The 25,812-nt window shown below is 43.5% G+C and overlaps 1 protein-coding gene across 4 annotated transcripts in view; it reads left to right on the forward strand.

Moving 5' to 3' along the window:
• Positions 1-25,812, forward strand: part of LOC147020839 (ATP-dependent clpX-like chaperone, mitochondrial) — a 94,778-nt gene that overhangs the window by 21,004 nt on the left and 47,962 nt on the right. For 2 of the 4 annotated variants that reach the window (XR_015061978.1, XM_085896513.1), the window contains exons 6-11: positions 11,575-11,743; positions 11,891-12,049; positions 12,260-12,424; positions 14,963-15,051; positions 19,124-19,288; positions 25,031-25,330. Coding sequence is in view for 3 of the 4 variants with exons in the window: in XM_085896513.1 (XP_085752639.1) it covers positions 11,575-11,743; positions 11,891-12,049; positions 12,260-12,424; positions 14,963-15,051; positions 19,124-19,288; positions 25,031-25,330 (1,047 nt within the window). In the remaining variant the exon portion in view is untranslated. The remainder of the gene's footprint in view (positions 1-11,574; positions 11,744-11,890; positions 12,050-12,259; positions 12,425-14,962; positions 15,052-19,123; positions 19,289-25,030; positions 25,331-25,812) is intronic. The other 2 variants (XM_085896515.1, XM_085896514.1) reach the window with 2 other exon arrangements.

The following is a 25,812-nucleotide window of genomic DNA, read 5'->3' on the forward strand; positions in this document are numbered from 1 at the left end:
GATCTTTGCTCTTCTAGCAGTTTGCTGCTCAGCTGCACACGGACACCAGGTTGACCTCTGCGACATTTCAGATTTTCAGAGGCAAGCCTATGTGTGTTTGATCGTTTGTGTTGTCTGAATTTTTCTGGAGCCTTTTTTCCAGTTCCGAAAGCCCTTTGAGACAAATGCGTCTTCTGCACAGCGGGCAAGTTCGGTAGGTTTTTCACGAGAAGCGTCCGTACAGGTGTGACAGAGTACACCTCCGATGCTCTGATCAAAATGAAGCCATGGAAAATCTTTGAACCACTGTTGTTGAAACTTCAACTTTCGGTTTGGCAGTATTTGGACTGGGATACAACTGACATGAGGTTGAAAAGGCTGATCTGGGAAATTAGGCCGAGTACTTGCACATGCACCCTTTTCTGCTATCTTCTCCTTTGAATCGTCCACCTCTTTCTGGGAACTTGATTGCTCCAGGAGAGTGGTCGGGGATGTGCTACTTGATGCTGTCGCGAAAAACTTTCTGATATCTATATCCTCTATGAAACGAGAAGGGAATTACATTTCAGTTGAATAAATTTTGACGTGAATTATACGGGTTATTTTTGCGTAACAGGGCATTTTTAAGGTCAACATACTTTTGGCTAGGTCACTATACCTCCAGGCACAATGTTGACGTGATAAGCTTTGCGTAGCACATGTATTACGAAGAGTGCCGATACGAGTTCAGTTCTTAATTTAGCATCTGAGCTCCCAATTTTGCATTCCTTTACTCGCTTAGTTCCCGGCTACGCGCTTATTAAGGCCCTGTCACACCTTGACGTTTTAGCCAGCGTATGGCAAGGTATCAAAATGTATGTAAAACGCTGGCGTACGCTGAACTATTGATGTTTTTTTTAAGTTTTGGGCGTATAATAACATGTTGGACGTATGCATAACGTATTAGTAACGTACACAGAACTTTTCAATCACATATAGATAACTTATACCAACGAATGCTGAGCGTGTTGTCGGCGTTCACAACCTATGCCCAACGATAGTCTAACTTATGCATAGCGCGGCAGCATATCGCCGACGATCACGTCGTGTAGCCTATTAATAGGCAGCGACTCGACGATTCAAATCATAACCGCGCTAGACATCGAAGTGTGAAGCCGCTGTCACACCTTGACGTTTTAGCCAGCGTATGCCGACGTATGAAAAATTTGCCGAACCAAGCTGGCACACGTCAAATACGTTATGGGTAAGTTTTGTATACGTTAAGAGCACGCTGGCATACATCGTAGTACGCTGGCATACGTGGTCATATGCCGAGTACGTCGAGAAATTTTCAGCATGTTGAAAATTTCTCGACGTACTCGGCGTATGACACACGCTCCGCATATGCTGGCCATAAGTTGGAGGCACGTTACGCGATTGTTGACACACGTCGACATACATTACTTGTATGTTACTCATAAGTCGAAACACGTCGAGGTAATGGTTGGCTTCAGTGTTCCAGACTCCCCGGTTAGTTTTTTTTTTCTTCGGTATGACTGTGATGTTGACACTTCGATTTCTAGTGCGGTTATGATTTAAATCGTTGAGCGGAAGCCTATAAATTATATTATATTATAAGGAAAATATATTTCAAGCATGGAAAATTTGTCTAACAGCTCGGCGTACTACGACGTATGCCAGCGTACTACGACGTATGCCAGCGTGCTCTTAACGTATACAAACTTACCCATAACGTATTTGACGTGTGCCAGTATTTTCGCCAAATTTTTCATACGTCAGGCATACGCTGGCTAAATCGTCAAGGTGTGACAGGGCCTTTACTTTTATTACTTTTGGTTCGGGTCAGATACCCTGGTATTTTATTATCTGGGATTATTAATATTCATCATTTTATTTAATCTGCATTTAATTTACCAATGAGCTAAAGTTGAGTGAGATGATTATGATATTATTGGTTCATAGTTAGCGTCGTCGTTAAAGATTGTGTTCTTGATTTGCATGCAATCAAAAGGGTTCACCAAAGGAATGAGCTAAAATCAGTTGTAATGTGAACATTTATGTAATTCTTTACCTCTCACAAACCATGAGACCAGGAGACGAGGGATTAAGATCTGTTGCCGTCCGGACGTGCACTCTCTTCTTTCCAATTATTGTACATAGTTTGTTGATTTGTAAATACATTCATCATTTCCACTAGTGCATGCCCGTACGTGCAAAAAAAAAAAAATAAATAAAAAAAACTTTGAAACCGCGTGCCTTTGTTTAAGTATAGTGCGTGCCCGTACGTTTTGTTTAAGTATAGTGCGTGCCCGTACGTTTTGTTTAAGTATAGTGCGATACAAGTTAGAAAGGTGAAATAAACCATTTTGGTCGCTAAAGGGCCCAGAACCGTTGCGGGGTCGACATGGTGAACAAGAAGCTGACAATCCTCTTTTATTTTATTTTCAACGCCGCATTTAAAATCTCTAATTGAATCATTCTGAATCACACAGTTTAATGAGACACCTTATTCTGTCGGTCTATCCTTCGTCTTTGTCCTCGTGCAAACGGGAAATTATTCGGATGATGGCGGAAGAGAAATTCCTTCCAGAACGTTATTTTTCCTAGTAAAAAATTGCAAGCCGCGGCTAAGCTACTAAGCCTAAGCTTTTTTAAATCGGATTTTCGAGGTAACCTCATTACTACCCTATAGATACTGTATAATCCGAGAACAGAATTCAAAAATAATTTTCCGTTCGTTTGTCCGAACCGCTTAGGTAATTTTGCATATTTTTCAACAGCTACCTTTTAAAATCTATAATTTAATCCTCATAAGTCCGCCGACCGAATGATGCCTCTCGTTTTGTCAGTCTATACCTCCCCTAAGTCCAAGTACCGATGAAAAAAAAATTATTTACATTAACCGCCGCAAAAGCGAGTGAATCAGTGCATTTTACTTTATGTTTCCCAAGTATTCAAAGCTAATTTAGTCACCAAAATACCCACTTTCCTTCGATTTTCACCCGGTTTTCAACGTTGGGATTTAGGCCACTGTTATCGACTGTGAAATATGAAAACAGAATTACAAAATATCTTTCCGTTTGTGCGAGCCGGTAGAGTGAAACCGCGTCATCCTGCACAAGCTCCACCATCTCAATCAGCATACCAGGCCGCGAAATCTTTTATTGGCTTATAATTTGACGGTGCAAAGTCACAAAAATTAAACACACACATCATCGTGCAGGTAATAATATGAGGCATCCGGCGATACAAGTTAGAAAGGTGAAATAAACTATTTTGGTCGCTAAAGGGGCTCCGAGCCGTTGCGGCCTAACACTATCCGAGGCGTGGCGCTCCGGGCCATGAAGCCGTGATTTCTTTAAACACATAAAATGACGATACAAACTCCGAAAATGTCCCAACATACCTCATAATGTCCAGGTCACGTTCCCTGTTTGTGGGTGAACAATCCAACGCTTGGCGAATTCTGCTTCGCAATGATAGGAAGAGCTGACATTGAAGGATCAAAAAGCGACGTTGCTATGGACACTTGGCCGGTGGGAGACCATGGCTTGGGAAGCACGGATTCTCAATGTTGAATTGTTAACCTATCATCTTTAATAGAACTATAATAGACCAATAAAACTTTGAGATTTAAAAATTTATTCTTGTATTTGAGGAGCATCTCGGCCTGGTTATACTAGAGCAGCTCGTTTTGTGTTACGTAACTTACGTTCAATGAAAAAAGTGGGGGGGCCAATCGATATGTTGTCCCCCCCTTGATAAAAAGTGGGGGGGGACATGTCCCCCCCCGTCCCCTACTAATCGACGCCCATACGTGTTCCACATACGGAGCTTAGTAAAATGTATGAAGCGAATTTTTTTCCATTGCACGGTTTCAGAGATACAGAGGTCCAAAGTTTATCGTTTTTTTCAAGATGGTGCCCGTACCACGTGACCTATGATGTCACAATTATCAATTAAGTATGCTATCAAAAAAGATACATTCTATGGTGAAAATTTCGTGTCGATCGGACTTACCGTTCCTGAGAAAATGATTTTTAAAGCGAAAGAACCCGCGAAATGCCGGCAGAAAAATAATAATAAATAAACAGAAGAAAAACAATCGGTTTCCCAGTCTATGAAACTGGGTACCCTAATAATAATCTTCTGCAATCTTACTAATGTGGACAGGCGCCAGAACAACGCACACACACAAAGCCGATGAAGAGGAGTTATTGAAACAAGAAGGGAGAGAAGTTGAGGCTATGGTCTCTCGGGACCTTGTACAATTGACTGCACTAACACACCATCATTACGTTTGGGGGGGGGTGCTCCGTGGTGCGATACCTCCCCAACAGCTGGTGCGCCGTCTCTCGCTTCGTGGCAATTCATGCAAAGCGTCGTCCAGAGAATGTGACGCGACCGTTGGGCGTGAAGGGAGGGACTTGGGTGGAGAAGGCAGAGTCGAGAGCGCTTGGACAGAGTGGTTGGCGGGACCAAGTGGGTGGGTGGAGTCCAGGCGATGACGAAGTCCAGCGCGTGCGGAAGGCGAAGAAGGGAAGAGAGAGAGCTTAGAGAGAGAGAGAGAGAGAGAGAGAGAGAGAGAGAGAGAGAGAGAGAGAGAGAGAGAGAGAGAGAGAGAGAGAGAGAGAGAGAGAGAGAGACACACAGAGAGAGAGAGAGAGAGAGAGAGAGACACACAGAGAGAGAGACACACAGAGAGAGAGACACACAGAGAGAGAGACACACAGAGAGAGACACACAGAGAGAGACAGAACGAACGGCCCCGCTCCGACCTTTACAGGCCCCGCGGCCCGGGGCAGGGGGCCACCACGAAGCAATGCATCGTCACCCGAATCGGGCGCTCTGATTGGCCCCGGCCCCCCGCGCGGCCCGGCCTCGATGGCCGGAAGCCGCAACATTCCACTTCCGGCCAGGTGACCCCAAGCCGTGAAAATGTCTCGCTCCGACCTCACGACATGATATGAATCGCCCACACTGAACTCCGCGTCATGAATTGCCTTGCAAGAACCCCCGGCCATGCCCTGACGACTGGCCGAGGGTGGCGTCGGTCCCGCATGCCTGCCCGGGCACTCCGACCAGCACTGGTCAATGTGCCTGCTCGGTGATGCACCACGCGACCCGAGCTGTACAGCATGCCTCTGCCCGATCGCAGCTTCGCTGACCGTAGAGGCGAGAAGGTAAGATTTTATGGCAAACCCATGCACAGACGGTAAGATGCGTCCATTCGTGCCCTGCTCTGCACGATAATAAGGTGTCACGAGCTAAGCACGGGTCTGCCCTCGAGCACTTTCCGTACAGTGCGCGCGGATCCGCCATGGCCCACGTGGTCAGCAATCGCATCCGCCCGATTCTGCTATCGTGTGCCCTGGGCCAACACCGATCTGTGTCAGGCATTGAGGGGAACGATCGGTTATATAATTATATGGAGGCTTGCAATGGAAAGGATATAGATGTGTGTCAGATGGGGAAATGGAGGGAAAAGAGAACGCCGATATAATTAAACCCAGAAATGGGTCGAAAGGACGCGTCGCGTGCAGCGTGGGCGTCGTGCTGGAGTGCTTTCTGTGTTGTGCAAAACCACATCCGTGCAGCCTCTTTCAGAGATATTCATTGGTATGCCTTTTCAATGCAACCGGCAATCTCATCCCAGATCAACGGAAGCTCGAGTCGATCATCTCGAGCTGCCGAGCGTACTGTATAACTTGCCGCCAAAGTTGGGTTGAGGACGGGACCTCTGCGCTGTCAATGCTCTCGTGGTGCCGTCACAGCCTTTCTATGCCCCTCCCCCGCAGAAGTTATTCCGAGGGTATTGTGGTTTCCTCGCAGCCGCGGCACGTGCTGCACGTGTTGGACGCAAATTCGCATTTACCTCAGCAATAAGCAGAAAAGACGAGTAGAAATGAAGTTAGTGGTGTAAGCAAACCTATCTATGAGATCCCCGCAACACACGTCCCATTTGACCCACTAGACAAAAGGGAAGGGCCTATCTGAACGCATATTAATGGAATAACTGTCTTGGGACCACTATATGTTGGATGCATGCAGTTCCTAGAACCGCAACAATATTACACACCAGTCTCGAAGATGAGTGCACATATGAAAGCCATCGACGTTCAGTTAAACACCACAATGAGAACAGTGTCTGGAACCCTCAAGCCAGCACAGACTGAGTGGCTTCCTATCCTCCACAACATTGCTCCGCCAGCCATCCGTAGGGATGTACTGTCATCCCGATACTTCAGCCGCATCTTGGCAACCAAAATTCCAGCCCTGTGCCTTCTCACTGAACATCCGAGCTGTCACCTCAAGTCTCAAAAACCACCATGGAACCGCACTGAGCTCTTTGCCGGAGAGCCCATCAAAGTGAAGCCGACTTGTGGAGGGCCAGCTGGGAGGCTGCCAGAGTTCCTAATCAACACATTGTACATGATCCAACCATTCCTCCACCCAGTTTCACACTCCCACATAGGCAATGGACAGCTCTCAACAGGCTCCACACTGGACAGGGCCATTGCGGTAGCACCCTCCTTCAATGGAGGATGAAGCCGGATGCACTCTGTAACTGCGGAGGAGTTCAGACGATGGAGCACATCACGTCGCACTGTTCCTTGCGGAAGTTATCGGGAGGACTTTTAGCTCTCCACCAACTCACCCCTGAGGCAGCCACCTGGCTGCAGAACCCTGACATTAAACGTTAGCGCAATCCATATTGGTCATACGCAAGAAGATCCCATTGATGTGGCGGATCTGGATTCGGACCTGAACCAAAATCTAATCAGTTTGTTCTTGTCACCTACCCATCTCATCCACCAGGAGTTGTCATAATTCGTCCACAACTTTTTGAGATATCGGGCGAGATATATCGTTTTGGCCTGTTCTCTCATTGGTGAAGAATCACTTAAGAAATTTTTAAAATTCTCGTATCCAGATCTTCACAAAAAATCGCATCAATTGGTGTTTTCACACACCCAACCTGTCCACCAAGTTTTTGAGATATTGATGCAACGTATCGTTTTTAGCCCAATCTCTCAATGGTGAAGAATCGCTTTGAAATAAATTCTCGGATCCGGATCCGGATCTTCACCAAAATCGAATCAATACGTCCTTGTCTCATGAAATTCCCAACGTTTTCACAAAATTTCGTCCAAATACGTATATTTAACCTTTTGAGATATCCTGCACACAGACAGACAAACAGCCAGGGGTGAAAACATAACCTCCACCCATCTTTGGTGGCGGAGGTAAAAAGTGAAATATAATAAGTGAAGCGGTGATGTAAGGAACACATCCCCTGTTCATTCCATTCATTCTTATGAGTAAAATTGCTTTGATTTACGTCGTTTCGATATTCGTTGCACGTTTCAGGAACTCATCCCCGATGTAAACCGGGGTCTGACTGTTGATCATAATAATACAGATGCATAGGCATAATACTTTAATTAACCGTCCGTCTGTTCCCAGGTACCGCAAAAACGGCTGAACCGATCACAACCATTTTTTGGGTGTGTAATCCTGGGAACCCTTGGAGTAAAATAGGCATAAATATAATAACATGACCCCCTTGACAGCTCCTGCAGGAAGTGGGTGCTTCTAGTAATACTAATAAAGGAAGCTGAAGAAAATTCTAACTTTGCAGCTGTTGTGCTTTAAAAATCAAAATCAAAAAAATTCAAAAAAAATTCTGCGTGGCAATGTGATTGGACCATCCACTCTGAGTCTGAGTGGTTGGCAGTTCCATCCTGATCCTGGTGGAGTGATCATACCAAAGACTGAAAAGATGTTATGTGCTACTTCCTCCCTTGACAATCAACATTCACAGCATAGGGCACGGGTGAGCCCTTGAGGGGTAAACTGGGCTATCCCACATGCAGGACTAAATTGAATTCACTGCACTAAAGCAATCTTTTCACATCCTTACAGCTTTCGTATGAATGGCAGTTCTGAATAACATATTTGAAGCTGATATTGATTTTTATAGCAAGCCTGGTGTTGGCTTGGTGGTTAGGGTGGCTGGCTTGGGATCTTTGGGTCCTGAGTTTGAACCCCATTGGCCGCTGAATTAACACCAGGTGGGGTATACTCAGCCTGTCACCCTTCCGAGGTCGGTGAAACGAGTACCAGTGCACTGGTATAGGGGCACAGCATCAGCGGGATAGTCACGCCCAAACAAAATGATAGCTGCCATATGCAAGAAGAACATTGATCTTTATCCTTTGGGAGTTGAACGTGATTCTAAATGGAAACGTGAACTTTGGACTACTTTTTCTCAAAAGCTGTACTGCATGGTGTAGCTCACTTTACGTCACAGCTCGTATCTAATTGTTGTTCTGTGTGATTTATGTAGCCTAGTTTATAGGACTCACAAAATATATCCTGAAACAGAAGTGAGCATAAGTATTTATCCATGATGTCCATTGCATTATTATATACTCTCACATTCTGCCATGATCACTGGGTCTCACTATCTGTCATGATCTCCTCTGGGAAAGCCACATTTCCAACCTGGCCTCCAAAGCAGTCGCCGGCCGACGAGGCATCCTCCATCGTGCAAAGTCCTTCCTCGGCACACCTGAGCTCCTGACCACAAACAAAGCTTTCGTCTGCAGCCTGATGGAGTACTGCTCTCCCCTCTGGGCTGGTGCTCCTGCCTCTCACCTTCACGCTGTGGAAACCAAGGCATTTAGGATCATTGGTATCTCCTGCAGTGAGGCTGAGTCTTTGGGGCTCTCACTTTTTCACCACAAGCAGGTCGGTGGTCTTTCTGTCTTCAACCGTCTCATCTCCGGTCTCACCCCCTGCTCTGTCTGCGATGTGTTCCCCCCCCCCCCATATTTCCACAGGGCGCTCAAGGTCTGCCAGCAACCCCCTTCTGGTAGAACCACCAAAATCAAGAATATAGACATAAACAGAGACATTTTGAAGGACATTACCATCACAAGAAAACTACAAAGCTTTTCAGTGTTCTCTCTTCAGGTGAAATTCAAACAAATTGAGTGAGTAATGATGAAGAGCAGTCTAATAGACACCTATCAACAAAGTCAATTCTGATTGGACGTTCTCCACTGATGCGTCATCACCTCCCAACAGTCTAGGTGGGAATGAGCCTGTTCAGTGTTCAGCTCTCCAATTGGAGGTTGCAGAGTCTGAGACGGAGCCGCTAATGCTGTTGTAGAATCTTCTTCATCACCATCTGTGATCGTGAGATGGGTTCGTGTTCCTCTTCTTCTTTGCACAAATAAGCAAAGCGAGTGGACAAACTCTTTTTGCCGACATAACATGGGGTCCAACGAAGAGATAAATGTCGTTTCTTGTATTCCGAGATGCGATATACTTCGTCCTCTACTCAATATCTTGAATACATCCACATTATAATGTTCAGCACAGTTTGCATTCTCAATCAGATGCTGTCCAATAGCAGATGCATACGATGTTGGGATTGATGCTGGGACCTTCATACAAGTACGTACTGGCTGTATTCGTGTACCAGTTGTGTTTTTCTTGATTGACAAAGGGACGTGCTGTTTGATTGTGTCAGTCAGAATCTGGGGAGTTCTCCTTACATACCGAGCATCACATCGGCATTTGAACTCATAAATAATATTGCTAAGTTTTGAGGCAGGCAGAACATCCTTCTTAACTGCAGGAATCAGACTTCAAGAGGTGAAAATCACTCTTGGATTAGCAGCCAGATATGTGCTTGAGACGCATCTTTTGATTTGTTCCTCATATCTTTGTGCCATTTTCCCTTTCCAAGGAATATTGATGTAGACTGGTCACTTTTCAGGACCCATCTGCCGTTCAACTATGGAAGTGAGGAATTTGTGCATAAACCTCCTGATGACATACTCAGGATATCCATTCTCACTGAGGATGCCGGCAATCTAATCCATCTCTGTATGAAGCTTGGAGTTGGAACATATCCTCTTCGCTCAACTCACTAATACAATGATCAAACCAATCTTGTATCTCATTGAACTAAAAGAGTCCCATCAAGGACACTGGCCAATGAAAGTGGGCTTTCTAAAGATGGACGTAGTAAATGAAGATGCGGATCTCTCTACGAGGACGTCCAGAAAGGGTAAGCAATTAGAACGTTCCAATTCCGTCGTGAACTTGAGGGCAGGATGAAGACAATTCAATTCATTCAAGAAGTGGTCACAGACTTCACAAGATTCAAACAGGCAAAATATGTCATCCACATATCTGCAGTATATGATGGGGGATTGAGATACCTGCAACCTGGTCAATTTCTGCAGTTCTTGATAGCCAACAAAAATGTTTGCTAACGTTGGGCAGTGAGGCTGTTCGTCCAAGAGTGATTTTCACCTCTCGACGTGTGATTCCTGCAGTTAAGAAGGATGTTCTGCCTGCCTCAAAACTTAGCAATATTATTTATGAGTTCAAGTGCCGATGTGATGCTCAGTATGTCGGCAGAACTACCCACACTCTGACTGACACAATCAAACAGCACGTCCCTTTGTCCATCAGGAAAAACACAATTGGTACACGACTACAGCCAGTACGTACTTGTAGGAAGGTCCCAGCATCAATCCCAACATCATGTGCATGTGCTATTGGAGAGCATCTGATTGAGAATGCAAACTGTGCTGAACATTATAATGTGGATGTATTCAAGATATTGTGTAGAAAATGAAGTATAACACATCTCTGAATCTTAGAAACAACATTTATCCATTCCATGGACCCGATGCAATGTCGGCAAAAAGAGTTTGTCCACTTGCTTTGCTTATTTGTGCAAAGAAGAATCTGAGGAAGACGAACTTGTCTCACGATCACAGATGGTGCTGAAGAAGATTCTACAATTGACGCATCAGTAGAGAAGGTCCAATCATAATTCACTTTGTTGATAGGTGTCCATTAGACTGTTCTTCTTCATTACTCACTCACTTTGTGTGAATTTCACTCTCACAACGAAAAGCTTTGTGGTTTTCTTTTTATGATAATGTCCTTCAAAATGTCTTTGTTTATGTCTATATTGAAGTGTTATAGTACCAAGCATCTTTTTTGAAATCAAGAATCGCTGCTCACCTTCACTTTCATTCCTCTTTTTTCCCACCTTTGGAATAAACTCCCACACTCTTAAATCCCACTTTTTCCCCCAGACCTTCAAAAACAGCCGTTCAGCACCATCGCTTATCTTCCCCCATCCCAAACCATGATCTTTTCTACCCCCGTTAATCCACCTCAAACCCACCTCCGTCAAATTCCATGCTTTCCTTCCTGAAAGTACCTGTCGTGTAAGAACCTGAAAGTCCCTGTAATGTCCATCTTGTATACCCCGTGTTCCCCACCCCATCCCTTCCACAGATCTTCTCATGTCTCTGTTCCACAATGTTTTGTCCTTCCCTCTTGTCTCCTGCGCTCCTCCCCCCCCCCCCCCTTGTTGTGCGTTCTGTGTGTTAGCTCTCATACGAGCCTCGACAATGTCTGCAATAATAAAAATAATCATAATTTCAATGCTTATAACATATTTTACCATTCGATTCAAGATGCAGATCACGTGATGGCAACTTTGGGCACTAACCACTCTATCTGGATTTTTTTCTTCTTTTTTCTTTGGTCTCGCAGATTTGCTCATACCTGGATGAGCACGTCGTTGGCCAGCAGTATGCAAAACGAGTCCTCTCGGTGGCTGTGTACAATCACTACAAGCGCTTGTGGCACAACCTTACCCTTTCAGGGAAGACAGGAAGTACCGTCTCGACTGAATCTTTTGCAAAAGGCACTGCTGTTTCAGGTGATGTTTGAAAGTATATACAATTATTTTATTGCAAACAGAATTGGCTGATGGGCTGCAGAAATGGCTGGCGGGCCGCCGTTTTAATCTCATTGTAAAAATGAAACCTGGGATTATTTGTTGGAGGATTCATCACGTCTTCTACAGGCCCAGAGATTGCTGGCCAAATGGAGGAAGGGATGGAACAAATGTCTCAATGTGAGGAACACGTTCAAGCAGGGCAGCTTGATCGGCTTCATTCTGCCCTTTCAGTTACAGTTCAGCTGGAAAAGAGCAACGTGCTCCTGTTGGGGCCCACAGGCTCAGGTAATATAACATGTTACAAATGTTGCGTCGACACTAATTCGGTAATACACTAAGCGAGCAATCCTGAAGGGACAAGCTTTTCCATTGAGAAAAGTTCCCACACATGCCCCTATTTTGCATTATGATGAACGTCCTCAATATGCACATTATAAATAGATACAAGGCCCTCTGAACGGATTAAATTTCTTCTTTCTGATTTTGGCGGTGCAGGTAAAACTCTGCTTGCTCGCACTCTGGCTCGCTACCTCGACGTGCCCTTCGTTCTCTGTGACTGCACTTCCTTCACTCAAGCTGGCTACGTGGGTGAGGATGTTGAATCGATACTGGAACAGCTTTTACGTGAGGCTGACTACAGCATCATGCGGGCACAGCAAGGTACACTGTTTTGTCTACTTGACATTTTATTTATATTTCACACTGTCTTCATTATTTTCAACTTCTGTTGATTATGATGTCACTAATCAGTGTGTGGAGCACACACACACACACACACACACACACACACACACACACACACACACACACACACACACACACACACACACACACACACACACACACACACACACACACACACACACACACACACACTGTTGTGGCCAAAAATATTGGCCCTGTTGCACATTTTTAAAATAATGCTCCATTTCATCCAGAAAATTGTTGAAATTAAAAAATCATTTGGTGTCCACAGATTTACTTCTTTGGTTTGCAGTGGAGAACAAAACAAAAAAAGCTGAAAAAAAATTACGAAATCTTAGCTTATTCCACTCAGAAATCCTAAAATGGCCCGGACAATATTATTGGCACCTTTTAGAAATAATTAGATTTCAAGCAGGTGATTCTCCTTTACTTTGGAATTGAACTCACCTGTGGTGAGTTGCAGGTGCCTGCAATATAAAAAAAATCACTCATTCAACTATTTTGAAAGGAGAAGAGGAGTCATTCTGCTGTTTTGTGTCACTGTGTGTACCACGATGAGCATGGGGGAAAAGAAAGAAAACCAGATAATTGTCTGAGAAGGTCAGACACAAGATTGTAGCCAAGCATAGACAATCTCAAGGCTACAAGTCCATCTCCAGAGACTTTGATGTTCCTGTGTCCACCGTACACAATGTTATCAGCAAGTTTAAGGCCCGTGGCACTGCAGCAAACCTCCCTGGACGTGGCCACAAGAGAAAACTTGATCGAAGATTACAGTGAAGGATTGTTCAAACGGTGGAGAAAGCACCTCGATGAACTGCCAAACAGATTCAAGCTGACCTTCAGACACAAGGTAGGATAGTTTGAACTCATACCATCCGTTGTCAACTCATTGAAAGGGGGTTCTATGGTCAGAGACCCAGGAGGACCCCACTGCTGAGAGAGAGACATAAGAAAGCCTGACTGGAATTTGCCAAAACACACCTGAACAAGCCAAATCCTTGTGGGAGAATGTCCTGTGGACAGATGAGACCAAATTAGAGCTTTTGGGGAAAGCACATCATCTGGATGTTGACAGAAAACAAAATGAATCCTTCAAAGAAAAGAACACCTTCCCTACAGTCAAACATGGAGGAGGGTCAGTGATGTTTTGGGGTTGCTGTGCTGCCTCTGGAACTGGGTGCCTTGAATGTGTGCATGGCATCATGAAATCAGATTACCAAGGAGGTATTTTGGAGCACAATGTTCAACCCAGTGTCAGAAAGCTGGGTCTCCGTCGAAGGTCATGGGTCTTGCAACAGGACAATGACCCCAAACACACTTCAAAATGCAGCAAGGAATGGTTCAAGATAAAACACTGGACTGTTCTGAAGCGACCAGCATTGAGTCCAAATCTAAATTACATTGAACACCTGTGGGGAGATCTGAAAACAGCAGTTGGGAGAAGGCACCCTTCAAATCTTGGAGAACTGGAGCAGTTTACAGATGAAGAGTGGAACAAACTACCAGTAGAGAGATGTAGGAAGATCATTCATGGCTAGAGGAAGTGCCTGATTGCAGTTATTTTGTCCAAAGGCCGTGATACCAAATATTAAGTCGAGGGTGTGAATAATTTTATCAATGCCATTTCTTTTTATTTTCTGATTTAAAAGGATATATTAAGTTCTGAAGCAATAACAAAGGTTCTGTAATATTAACAGTGAAATAAATAATTGTGGAGAATAAATACTTTTGTCAATTTGAACTTCTTTTTATAGAAAATTGTGAGTTATTCGAAGAAAGTGCAAGGGTGACAATATTTTTGGCCATGACTGTATGTACCTCCTCTTGGCTGTCTTGGTGAGCATCAGCCATGGATTATGTCTCACACGGTAAAACCGCATAATCCACAAAAAACAACAGTCCGTCTGCCACCCAGGCGATTGTTCCCGCTAATACAAACCAATAAACAAGAAAGAAAAAGATCAATCAGAGATTGCAGACCCTCGCCAGGACTTGTTTTGTGTGATGTTTGTGTACCGGTGTGTTCCATGATTAATGAGACAAAATTAGAACTGCCACTTTATAACTGCTGGCAGTGATGACCAACAAAAGTAAAATGTCAATAGGTGTTGTGATGCTAAACCATAAGAGGATTGTGGTGTCGTATTGTGACATCATCATGTGGTGTCATTCCAACCTTGTTTGGTTGTTTTCTTTGAGATTTCATCCCTCTATGCTTTTACATTTTTCTTCAAATGTTTTTTTTTTCTTGTATATGATATGATAAATATAAAAGTACGCAAGAACACACAAACTACAACAACAATGACAACAAGAACAGCCCTAGTCCGCAAAAACAAGACTAGTTGCATTTTCTAAGATTGTAATTGTGAAGAAAAACAATCTTGTCTTGTATTCGGCCCGATACGGTTTATCCTTTTCATGAATGCCACTTTTTGTATCGTTTTGCCATTCACTTTTGTGTTATACCTGCCTGTTCACTTGTAACAGGGATTGTCTTTCTTGATGAGGTGGACAAAATTGGAAAGGTCTCGTCGGTCTACCATCTCCGTGATGTTGGTGGAGAGGGTGTGCAGCAGGTGAGCAGTTGTTATTGTGACATCATTACCATGTCTTTAGTCTTGCTTCCTCCACTTTCTTATCCCTCTGACCCTCCTGACCTCTCCCAGGAACCCTTTTTAAGTGAATCCCAAAATCCAAGTTGATTATTCACCTCCACTCCTTTGTTCCTCTGTTTACTTCAAGAATCACCATTCCTGAGTCAGTTGTTTGTCCTATTTTCCACTGTTGCTTGTACAAATATTAGTAGTTGTGTACTCATAGATATAGTGTAGAGTTTGAAGAAAGATGTGGAGTTTGAAATTGGTGTGGAGTGTGTGTTCGTGTGGAGATTGAAATTGTAGATTCCTGAAACTGAAAATTGGACAGCACCTGGCTTTCACGGCAGACCTTCCATTTTTTTCCCTTTTTTAAGATTGGTGTTCTATCCATGGTATTTGCAACTTCCTTGAACCTGAGGCCTCTTTTTCTCTTTCATATGACATAAATATTGTTGCGTGTACAATCCTATTATGATGCGAGCGATCCGATTCTGAGTGTGAGCTAACCCCGTGCAGGTTACCAGGAATTTAGCCTAATTTAGATCCTCCAGGGATAACCCAATGTCGATTAGTCCGGGAGCCCGGGGTCGTTTATTTACATGGATTGACCATTTGTCTAGTATGATTTTTATTGATTTATTATTCTTAAAGGGTGGCCATAGGCAATATAAAAGTGCAGTCTTCAGGTTCCTGAGTGATGGGTTATGTATTAGGCCCATATATGTGTTCATTGCAGTGGTTTTGGGTTCAGAAAAGTTCAACATCACAGTGTGTGCTCTCATGACCATATACGTCATTCACATCTTACAATATTTGGTGTTGAGTCACTGTAGCTGTATCAGCACCCACTTGTGGAAGCAAATTGGATTGAGAGCTCGTAATATCGAAACCATATGGATTTCATTTTCTGAAATTGGGGAAACGATTTTCACCAGGTCCACTTCCTTCATGTTTGAGTGAGTGACGCACAAGACACGAGTCGAAACTGGGCCATGTCCTCACGGAAAAAACCAGGGTGTATGAGGTCCATGTCTGCAAAAATTGAGCGAGTTTCAGGCCCACAAGTAAATCTACATAAAAATTGCTCAAATTGGTCGAAATGACTAATATCACAAAATCGTTTTGACATTTAGGTTTGATATGCAGTTAATAATTTTGTCAATACAATGCAGTCTGTAATCATGAGTAATGGCAGTCAGGTATGATATTTGCTACAAACACACATATTAAGTCAGTAATGTACTTAACACGCTACAATGCAATATGAAAATATTATATTGTAATGTGTATGTACAGTGCATGTTTATAGAAACCATATGACTTGAACACCACAACACTCATCCACATCACTGTCATCCATATATGACCATTCATCATCGATCTCCTCATCTGAGTCATAACTTGAACTGAGGTCGCCAGCGTCATCCTCAACCATGTTGTTCAGGTTCAAGTTATCTTGCATTTGTGGCCCATCAAACCATTTGATATGTGATTGCCATTGCCATCCATATTCCAGCCATGTTGCGTTGGATCGCGTGTGATCGGAGTTGGTAGATAGGCATGCTTCCACAGATGTGCCACATAGTTTGTACGCAGCACCTTTCGATAAGGCTCCTGTTCACAAGGCAGTAAGCGGGCTGGATCTGCTGCCTTGAGTTCCTGAAATGGGCTACTTCGCAGACCCGGTGACGTGATTTTATTCAACAGGAAGAAATGAGCGTCATCCACACAGCTGCATTTTGGTTCCTCATACATAGCACATACATGCACCTCTATGTCGAGAAATGTGTCTGTTGTGAGTGAAACTGATTGGCCATGAACATCCAAAGATGAAGCATGTGGTCTCTGTGCCGGTCCAACTGCTGAGAAGTCACCACCGGTGCAAGCATGGTATGAGGGCAAGGCGGTGCACTAATCTGGACCGAAGATGTCTGCTCGCCTGGATACATTGACCAGCCACCGATTGTTCTTCCCGTCAAGCCCCATATCCAGGTAGACAGTTACCTGCTCAGTAGGAGAATTCTGCATGTGGTACAGAAACGGTACAAAGACATCTGTATCATCAGCTCACACCACAAAGTTTGTGGGTTGTGTGCAGTTCCTCATATCATAGTGTGTATGGAAGACAAGTCATGTATCTGCCACTTCATGGTGACTCTCCAGTTCAGGGATGACTGATGTCTCAAAGACACTGTCCCCTGTACCTGGCAACAGACAAGGTCACTTACTCTTTCTTTTATAAACATTATGGATCTCTCTTATGAATACATTTGTCATTCAGGTGGAATAAAATATCAAACATGTAATAATTTCACATCCATATAGACCACTGTTTATTCATCATCTTGAAAATCCTGAATAGTTCTATTTCTCTAATTATGTACATATGAGATACCAGGGTAAATCTGATTGATTAGCCTTGTTTTTTGTTTTGTTTTTAGCAACGTACAAACACTGACTTAATCCAAACTTAATCTTTGTAGGTATTTACTATTATTGGTTTTTCTGAAAGGGATAAATTGATTTCATGGTATTATCTTTGTTTATATAACAGGCAGTTTTAACATCAATATGGTCTACTACAACACGATATGCATCATATCATTCATTGTTTTACATACCTGGTACTGGTGACATCGTTCCTCCAACCCAAAGTAGATAGTGTGTCCTTCTATGATGGAATTGGACCGTGATGAACCCCATTCATCTGCCAAGAACTGCATAAATGATGATTTGATTGATATGGACAGCAGCATCTTGGTGAAGTCGTTTCGACGTCTCATGGCTGGACCAGATATATGATGCACTCGATCGACAGTGCATCACATAGCAGATCAGAGTTCCACCTTCTTGTGGGAGTTTTTGAATGGATGGAACAGAAGAGATACCACAGAGAACCTTTCCTTATTGACAGTACAATATTATCTGGCTCAACTACAGTGTACGAGGCATACTTGAGTTTTCTTGCTGGAGGTTTGCGTTGGTATGGCACTATCGCTCGTTCTGGAGCACAATGTGAGCGATGTCGTCGCTTCACTGGGACTTCCTCAGGTTCCATATTGGTTAGCACAGCACTTTCGGATGGACAGTTTGCCTGCGTTTTATTAACTCCATCACAAAAGGTGGGTGGAGGTTATGCTTTCACCCCTGTCTGTTTGTTTGTGTGTGTCTGTCGTTTTATTTATTTGTGAACAGGATACCTCAAAAAGTTGTGGACGGATTTGGACAAAATTTGGTGGACATGTTGGGTGCGTCACAAGGATGAAATGATTAGATTTTGGTGAAAATACAGATTCAGAAATGAGAATTTTAAAAAAGTGATTCTTCACCATTGAGTGATGGGGCTAAAAACGATGAATAACACGGTATCTCAAAAAGTTGTCGATGGATTTGGTTGAAACTTGGTGAACAGGTTTGGGTGTGTGATTCGAGAAGATTTGGATTCGAGAATATTTTTTAATTATTCAAGTGATTCTTCAACATTGAGAGATAGGGCCAAAAATGATATACGGTGTGTGTGTGTGTGTGTGTGTGTGTGTGTGTGTGTGTGTGTGTGTGTGTGTGTATAGTGTTACAGTTGTGGAGGTAGATGGAAGAATTTAATGGGGAATATAGCATTGTGTGGAGTTGCTTCGTCCGTGGACGTGTAGGAGGAATTTCGATGTGATTAATTATGGAACCTGTGAGTTTAAGTGTTACGTGTCACCACATGAGGGGGTGGTGTCGTGTTAATTAGCAAGGGTTTAAGAATATGTTCCCCCAGTAAATAATCGCCCCTCTGAATTTTCCCTCGGTAACAAAGTTCAATTGATCGCTCATCAATCCAAGTCTCAACTCTCTTCATGTAGTGCCATGGGATCATTAATTCAAGTGCAAAGTGGGCACTCAAATTATCAGACTGAACCGCCGGCAAAAATTGATATTCATCAATATAGGGACAAAGTGCATTTTTGTAAACAAGCAGGACACTATTTGTTCATGTCATGAAAATGGTAAGTTTGCTGGCCTGGCAGTGCAGCAACAGATTGAAGAGTGTTGTGTTCTGTCGCAGGCCCTGCTAAAGATGTTAGAAGGAACCATAGTGAATATCCCCGACCGACAATCTCAGCGACTGCAGGGTGATTCCGTGCAGTTGGATACGAGCAACATTCTCTTTGTAGCATCGGGGGCATTCAGCGGGATGGACGAGATCCTTGCTCACAGACGCAATGAAAAGGTGAGAGGTTAAGAAAGTTGTAACAAATTGTGAAATAACGACTGCGTTTAACTTGTGCAAAATAAATTTAAAAGACTCCCTCCCAATACAGAGTATAACTTTTGAGGGAACACACCAAGTCATTGAGAATTTCATATTTTTGAAGAAAAAAACTACCAGTAGCTGATACTCTCGATTTCCCCCCACCACCCCCCACCTTTTGGGTGGTATGAGGAATAGATCTGTGTAATATCTATATATTACTCAAACTCTCATCTTGTATATATGTATGTTCCCGAAATACAGCCGAAACGGTACACGATCGCACAAAAATTTTCAGCCCACCTTATTCACCATTCGCCTGCGGTGTGCAATATCAATGTTGTTAAAATCGGGCAACGAAAAAAATTATTTAAAAATCAATTCCCGATTCAGTCAAGTACTCTTCGGGAGAATTTGATCAATGCAAACAACCTCAGTGGGATAGTTCGCTGGAGCTATCTTTTTTTATTTTTTCTTGAAATTATTTATTTAAAAATTTCAAACATTTAGTATTGAAAAAGAAAGATTTATTTTTAAGCATGAAATAAACATCGCCATTTTGATCTCATACTTCTGTGTTCATTAATAAATAAAATTTATTTCGAAGATTACGCACAATAATTTCTTCGACTTTCTTTTCTCCGTTTTTTTTTTTTCACATTGACACGCAATATCAAGCTTTGTTCAAATCGTGCAACGAAAAAAAATATTAAAAAATCAATTCCCGATTCAGTCAAGCACTCTTCAGGATTATTTGATCAATGCAAACAACCTCAGCGGTATAGTTCATTGGAGCTATTTTTTAATTTTTTTGTAATGATTTTTTTTTTTATCAACCGCTGTCACAACGGGAACCCAACAGGTTCACGGGTCGTCTCGTGAAAACTAAATCTTGAACGGTTTCTGAAATGCACACAAGTCTAGTTACCGAGATGATTGCCATGGCAACATAATTCAGCCAATCACCGCCATGATCAAATGAAGTTGAGATAATGTCATGAGGAATATATATCTGAAATATGAAAGCTAAATGTTCAACGGTTTTTGACACATCGTGTACACAAAAGTACATGGACGGATGATCGGTCGGTCAGACGGATCTCATTTTAATGTTCCCCGTCTCCGATCTTGTCGGAGGGGGACAAAAAGGATCCCCATGTACAACTGATGAACATGGTCAGCGCACAAGACCCCAATCTGAGGCAAGATAACTGCACATGAAGCTCAATGGATACATAAATACAGTCTTGTGTTATAACCACGTGAAGCACGTGCCCCCGATGGGAGTGGCCAAGGGCGCATACCCTTGCGAGTGGCCAAGGGCAAAATCACCAAATGAGTGGGGGAGGGGGGTTATGTTATTATCTTTATGATTACTAGTGCGTGCCCGTACGTGCGTGGCCGAATGTGCAACAACAACAAAAAAAACTTTCAAACCGCGTGCCTGAAACAACAACTACACAGGCCGTTCCTTCGCTCTCGAGTGCCCGTACGTGCGCGGCTGTACGTGCGTGGCCGTACGTGCAAAAAATAAATAAATATATTTCAAACAAATACACAGGCCGTTCCTTCGCTCTCGTAAACGACGACTGGATTGGGGCATTGTGTTTATCTATAAATGCGCATAAGAAATCGAGAAATTATTGGAATACAGTAAGTCATCACTATCCGGAAGTCCGTACGTTGTAACCCGTAATGGGGAATGCGGCTGAGGATCTCTTCCCCAACGGCCATGCCTACGCAGCAACGTGTCCTGTCATTGGTAACTAAATGGCGCCCTTTCCCCATCGGCCACACCTACGCATCAACGTGTCCTGTCATTGGTTTGGTAAATAAATGGCCATAACTTGAGAACCACTTGTCCGATTAATATGAAACTTTGAAAAGGCACACACTCAGGTCCCCAGCAATATACCTGGATCAATTAGATTGGACCAGTGGTTGTCGAGAAACAGCGGTCACACACACACACACACACACACACACACACACACACACACACACACACACACACACACACACACACACACACACACACACACACACACACACACACACACACACACACACACACACACACACAGATTGCTGGAATTATCTATATATTAATACTGAAGGACCAATTTTGTGCTCCTCCTAGCAGTCGCGTCACGTTTTTCTCGGTACTGTGACCTGAGAAGTTTTGACACGGTGTTTGTACATCAAAGTAGACACGTACACAAATCAGGGGACTTCTTCACAAGGAGAAGTGTACACCAAAAATGTCTTGTACAAGGACGTTTTGTAGGCCTCATTAGGTAAGGCCATGGAGTACATCGACTGGGATCCGGCTCTTACAAGAGCCGCCACTGGTTGTCATATTGGGCTCATGGAACGGAATCCGTCTGTGACGGGGTTTCGGCTAGTAGATAGATTAATACCATAGCAGAATACCCGCGCAAAGGACGATCTTGTTTTAAGTGTGCAACACATTCTTCTGACACATCCCTTTATTTGGGTGGTGTATAGGCAACAGACCGCTGCCTCAATCACTCCCAAAAATAACCTGGGTTACGTACATGAAGCAAACGCGTACATACTGCTTATGTGCATATATATATATATATATATATATATATATATATATATATATATATATAATACATTATGGTTATATAGTTTGGATAATACCAATTGCACCACCCACACTCCTCACCCCCCTCCCTCCCCCTGACCAAAGGAAGGAAATGCCAAGATGGGTGATGTAGTTTTTTTCAAAACTTGATGGAATCAAATTAATGTTCAGGAAACACGCCTTCATGGTGTCCTGAGTAATCCCTGAAAGTTTCAGCTCAATAGGTCAAATCCTTTCTGAGTAGATGAAACGCACAACATGGAACGGATTGTTGCGGTTCTACGAAACCGGCACTCCTCCAAGGAAATGGCACACAATATATTGTAGTTCCCAAGATAGTTATTTCATTAGTATTTGTTCTCGATAGTCCTTCCCTGATGTGTCGTGCTTATGGATCATATGTGTTGCGTGGCCTTTAGGTCGGTCTTTCTTCCCATTCTTTATCTATTTTACTTCGCTGCACACACGAGCTCTCTATCATGTAAGCATGCAGACCATAGCAACAGGCAAGTCATTTGCATATGTGCGCAAAAATCTCTTCAAATCACACGCCATAATCCAACGAACATGACACCTCAGCCCTCGCCATACTCAAACCCCAACATTTCAACAGTTCATACACCAAGAAGATGCCTTCATAATAATCCCCACATGTTCGAACCACAACCCAAGCTCGCCTGCACTCACCATTAACAGCCACAATGAACGACCACCTCCACCACCACGAATCACAACAAAAGCTCACCACTACGCTGACATCATACGGTCACCACTGACAATCACTACTGCCTTTTGGGACCAACAGGGACGGGGGAGCGTGGCATGCCATTGCCGGCGCTTGTCTCTGGATGTTCCAGCGTCAAACTTGGGGCGTGAGCATGCGCGAGACCGTTCAATGTCAAGTAAGTAGTCCTGATGCTCCGCTCAATTGTGGCCCTCATTGTGTGTTCAGAGCACGTTCACGTCCGAGGCGCGTGACCAAATACGATGGTTCGGCAGTGGAAATAGCCCCATTTGCCTTCAGCCAAATGGGGCTATTTCCGCTGCCGAATCAACACACGGGCAGGGCCAATGGCGTGGTAATGGCCCACACACCACTGAGGGTGTGGGAAAACACCCATCGCTCTGCCTGATCCGCTCCCAAGCTCCACCCCCCCACCAGGGAATTATAAGGGGCTGTGTGCCCCGCACATTAGGTTCACTTGGTTTTCTGGCAAGCATTACGTCGCTCTCTGTTCTCTGGTTCAACTCAGCTTGGTTGGTTGGTCGGTGCATTCCTACTGAGGGGAGCTGGACAGAGAGGAATGGAGCCCACAGAGAGGATTGCAGGATAGCTAGAAGAGACAGGCACCAGACCTAGCGCAGTATGAGACAACCTGGACATTTACATGTGCAGACCTCTTTACACTTCACTTTAGGATTATCTTTTCACACATTCTTTGCTTTATTTCCAATCCCCCTTCATCCACATCTTCACACCTTCCTCTCTGCACTTCACCTGCACATCACCGCACCTCCCCTGACCACACACCATAGACATCCTCAGTTTTCCTCCTCCCTTCCCCCTCCTCAGCAACTGAGTTTACACAGGTCCGCTGGCCTCACCGGGTAATTAAGAGATCACAAACACCTTGTACTTTTTCTCGTCTTCTTTGCTATTCCAACTTTCCACGGGGACGATTCTGATGGTGTCTGTCATGTTCATATAAGTTAAGATTGTATGAGATCAGAACGGGATAGCTTTGCACTGTGTTCTCTTTTGTAAATAATTGCATTGCTGTGAATTAAAAGCCTTTGCTTATTGTTCCACATACCTTTCCTTGCTCTTGCTGAAAATAAACATGTTTATTATGGTGAATGTACCCAGTTCATCGCGTCCTTTCCTCCATTAATCCACTATAGTCCGCATGTAGTGTTCATCAGGAAGTTCTACCCCACATGATTTGCTCTCGTTAGCCAGTGTATACTCACTGTATCGCTCGGCAGTCATCCAGGTGTGCGTTGAGGGCACGAAACTCGCTTGGCACGGCAGTCCAAAGCTAAGGTACCCACATGAAGCAGTGACACCCTACCAGGATTGGCAGTACCAATCAACATTCGTGGTTGTTTAACAACCCACCAGGCTGCAGTTATCTGCAACTGGTAGCCTCGGGACTGGGAGTTCGGGAGGAACTCGAGTGCTTCCCCTCGTGGCGAACCTTGAACCCCAGGCCGTAACAATACATACTTTCCCTCCATTATATATAGATATCAAGGGACTTTGTGTTTCACCACAGACTGAAACTGGGTGAAGGAGACTGAGATGATTGAATGGAAGTGGTCATCGTATTGGAAGTGAGCAGAGGCTAAGTCTCTGATCATCGTGTATGGTCTATGATCAGTGATGATGTATGATTGCATAGTCTATGAACAGCGGATTGTGGACGAAGTAAAGGGGATACGAGGTATCTAGCCGATAGACCTTGAAGTTGTGTCCAAAATGATCATTGTCTGACAGAGGATGCACTCATTTAGCTTTAGGAAATTGCACTGGAAATGCAAAATTCGTGGACTTTTTTTTGTGATGTATCAAATCAGGCAACCAGCAATTTGATTAAAAGTCATGGTATGCATTGAAGACGACACGCACGCATTCCACTCGTGAATAAGAATTATCGTCTATAAATGAAACTTTTCATCAGGCCTTGTTTTGTGGTCTATCGGTTGAACAACCAAATGATAATCATTTGGAGAAGGCAATAAGATACTGACTGTATAGCAAGGTCTTAATTCCTCAGTCTGCAATGCTGTGTCACAAACACGCAAAGCCACATCTATGTGCATGATATCACGTATAATGCGGCGCATCTGACATGTCAGCAGTAATGCAAAAGGCAACAGAAATGTAACACTCAACCATTTGATAAATCGTTCACGAGCACGAATCAAGCGTGTGCTGGTGGAGCAGGACATGATGTCTTTGTTATTGTGAAGGATTTTTTAAAGTTATCGTACGTACTTTGGGTTTTTATTTTCTCAGCATTAATGAATTAAAATAATTGGGCATTGGTTTTAAGTAAATAGATTAATTTTTACACATTGTGCACCTGTTGCAACTTTTTTTTCAGATTTTAGGCTTTGGTCCACAAAAACAGGCCATGAAAGTGAATGGTGATTTGTCACACCAAGGACAACCGGAGAATGGCAGCGAAGGGATGTCTGCTAAACCACATGATGATGGAAGCAACACCGAGCATGATGTGGATCCCAGGGATCTCGTACAGTTTGGGTTGATTCCAGAGTTTGTGGGCCGGTTTCCTATACTGGTACCATTACAGGCCGTCACCGAAGCTATGTTAGTAAAAGTCCTGACACAACCACGAAATGCTCTTGTCCCACAGTACCAGACACTCTTTGCAATGGACAAGGTATGTGTTCGGTCTCTGGAGCTCAGATTTTGTTTTCCTAACATTCAAAACTTTGTTTATTATAATAATATACAGGACACTGAATATATATGTATGCATGTATCTATATGTATATATATACATATACATATATATATATATATATATATATATATATATATATATATATATATATATATATATATATATATATATATATATATATTGGTTCACGAAAAAAATAAGTGACCACTATATTTGTTATTGTTGTGTGTCTGTCTGTCTGTCTGTCTGTCCCGAGCATAGCTCCGTGGGTTTTGATCCGATCCTGACAAAATTTTGGTGGGAGGTTTATATCATGATCTAGTTGTGTTTTCCTGAAAACGGGCTTGGTGCCCCCATTATGGGCAGAGCCACGCCCAAAAAACATGTGTTTTTAGGGGGTAGCCGATTTCAATTTGCATCTTCTCCTAGGGGGTTTGTCGAATCTGACAGGGGTTTCA

This window comes from Eptatretus burgeri, chromosome 9, assembly GCF_056783735.1.
Source record: "Eptatretus burgeri isolate ZD-2024b chromosome 9, Ebu_testis_v1, whole genome shotgun sequence".
Lineage (NCBI taxonomy): Eukaryota > Metazoa > Chordata > Myxini > Myxiniformes > Myxinidae > Eptatretus > Eptatretus burgeri.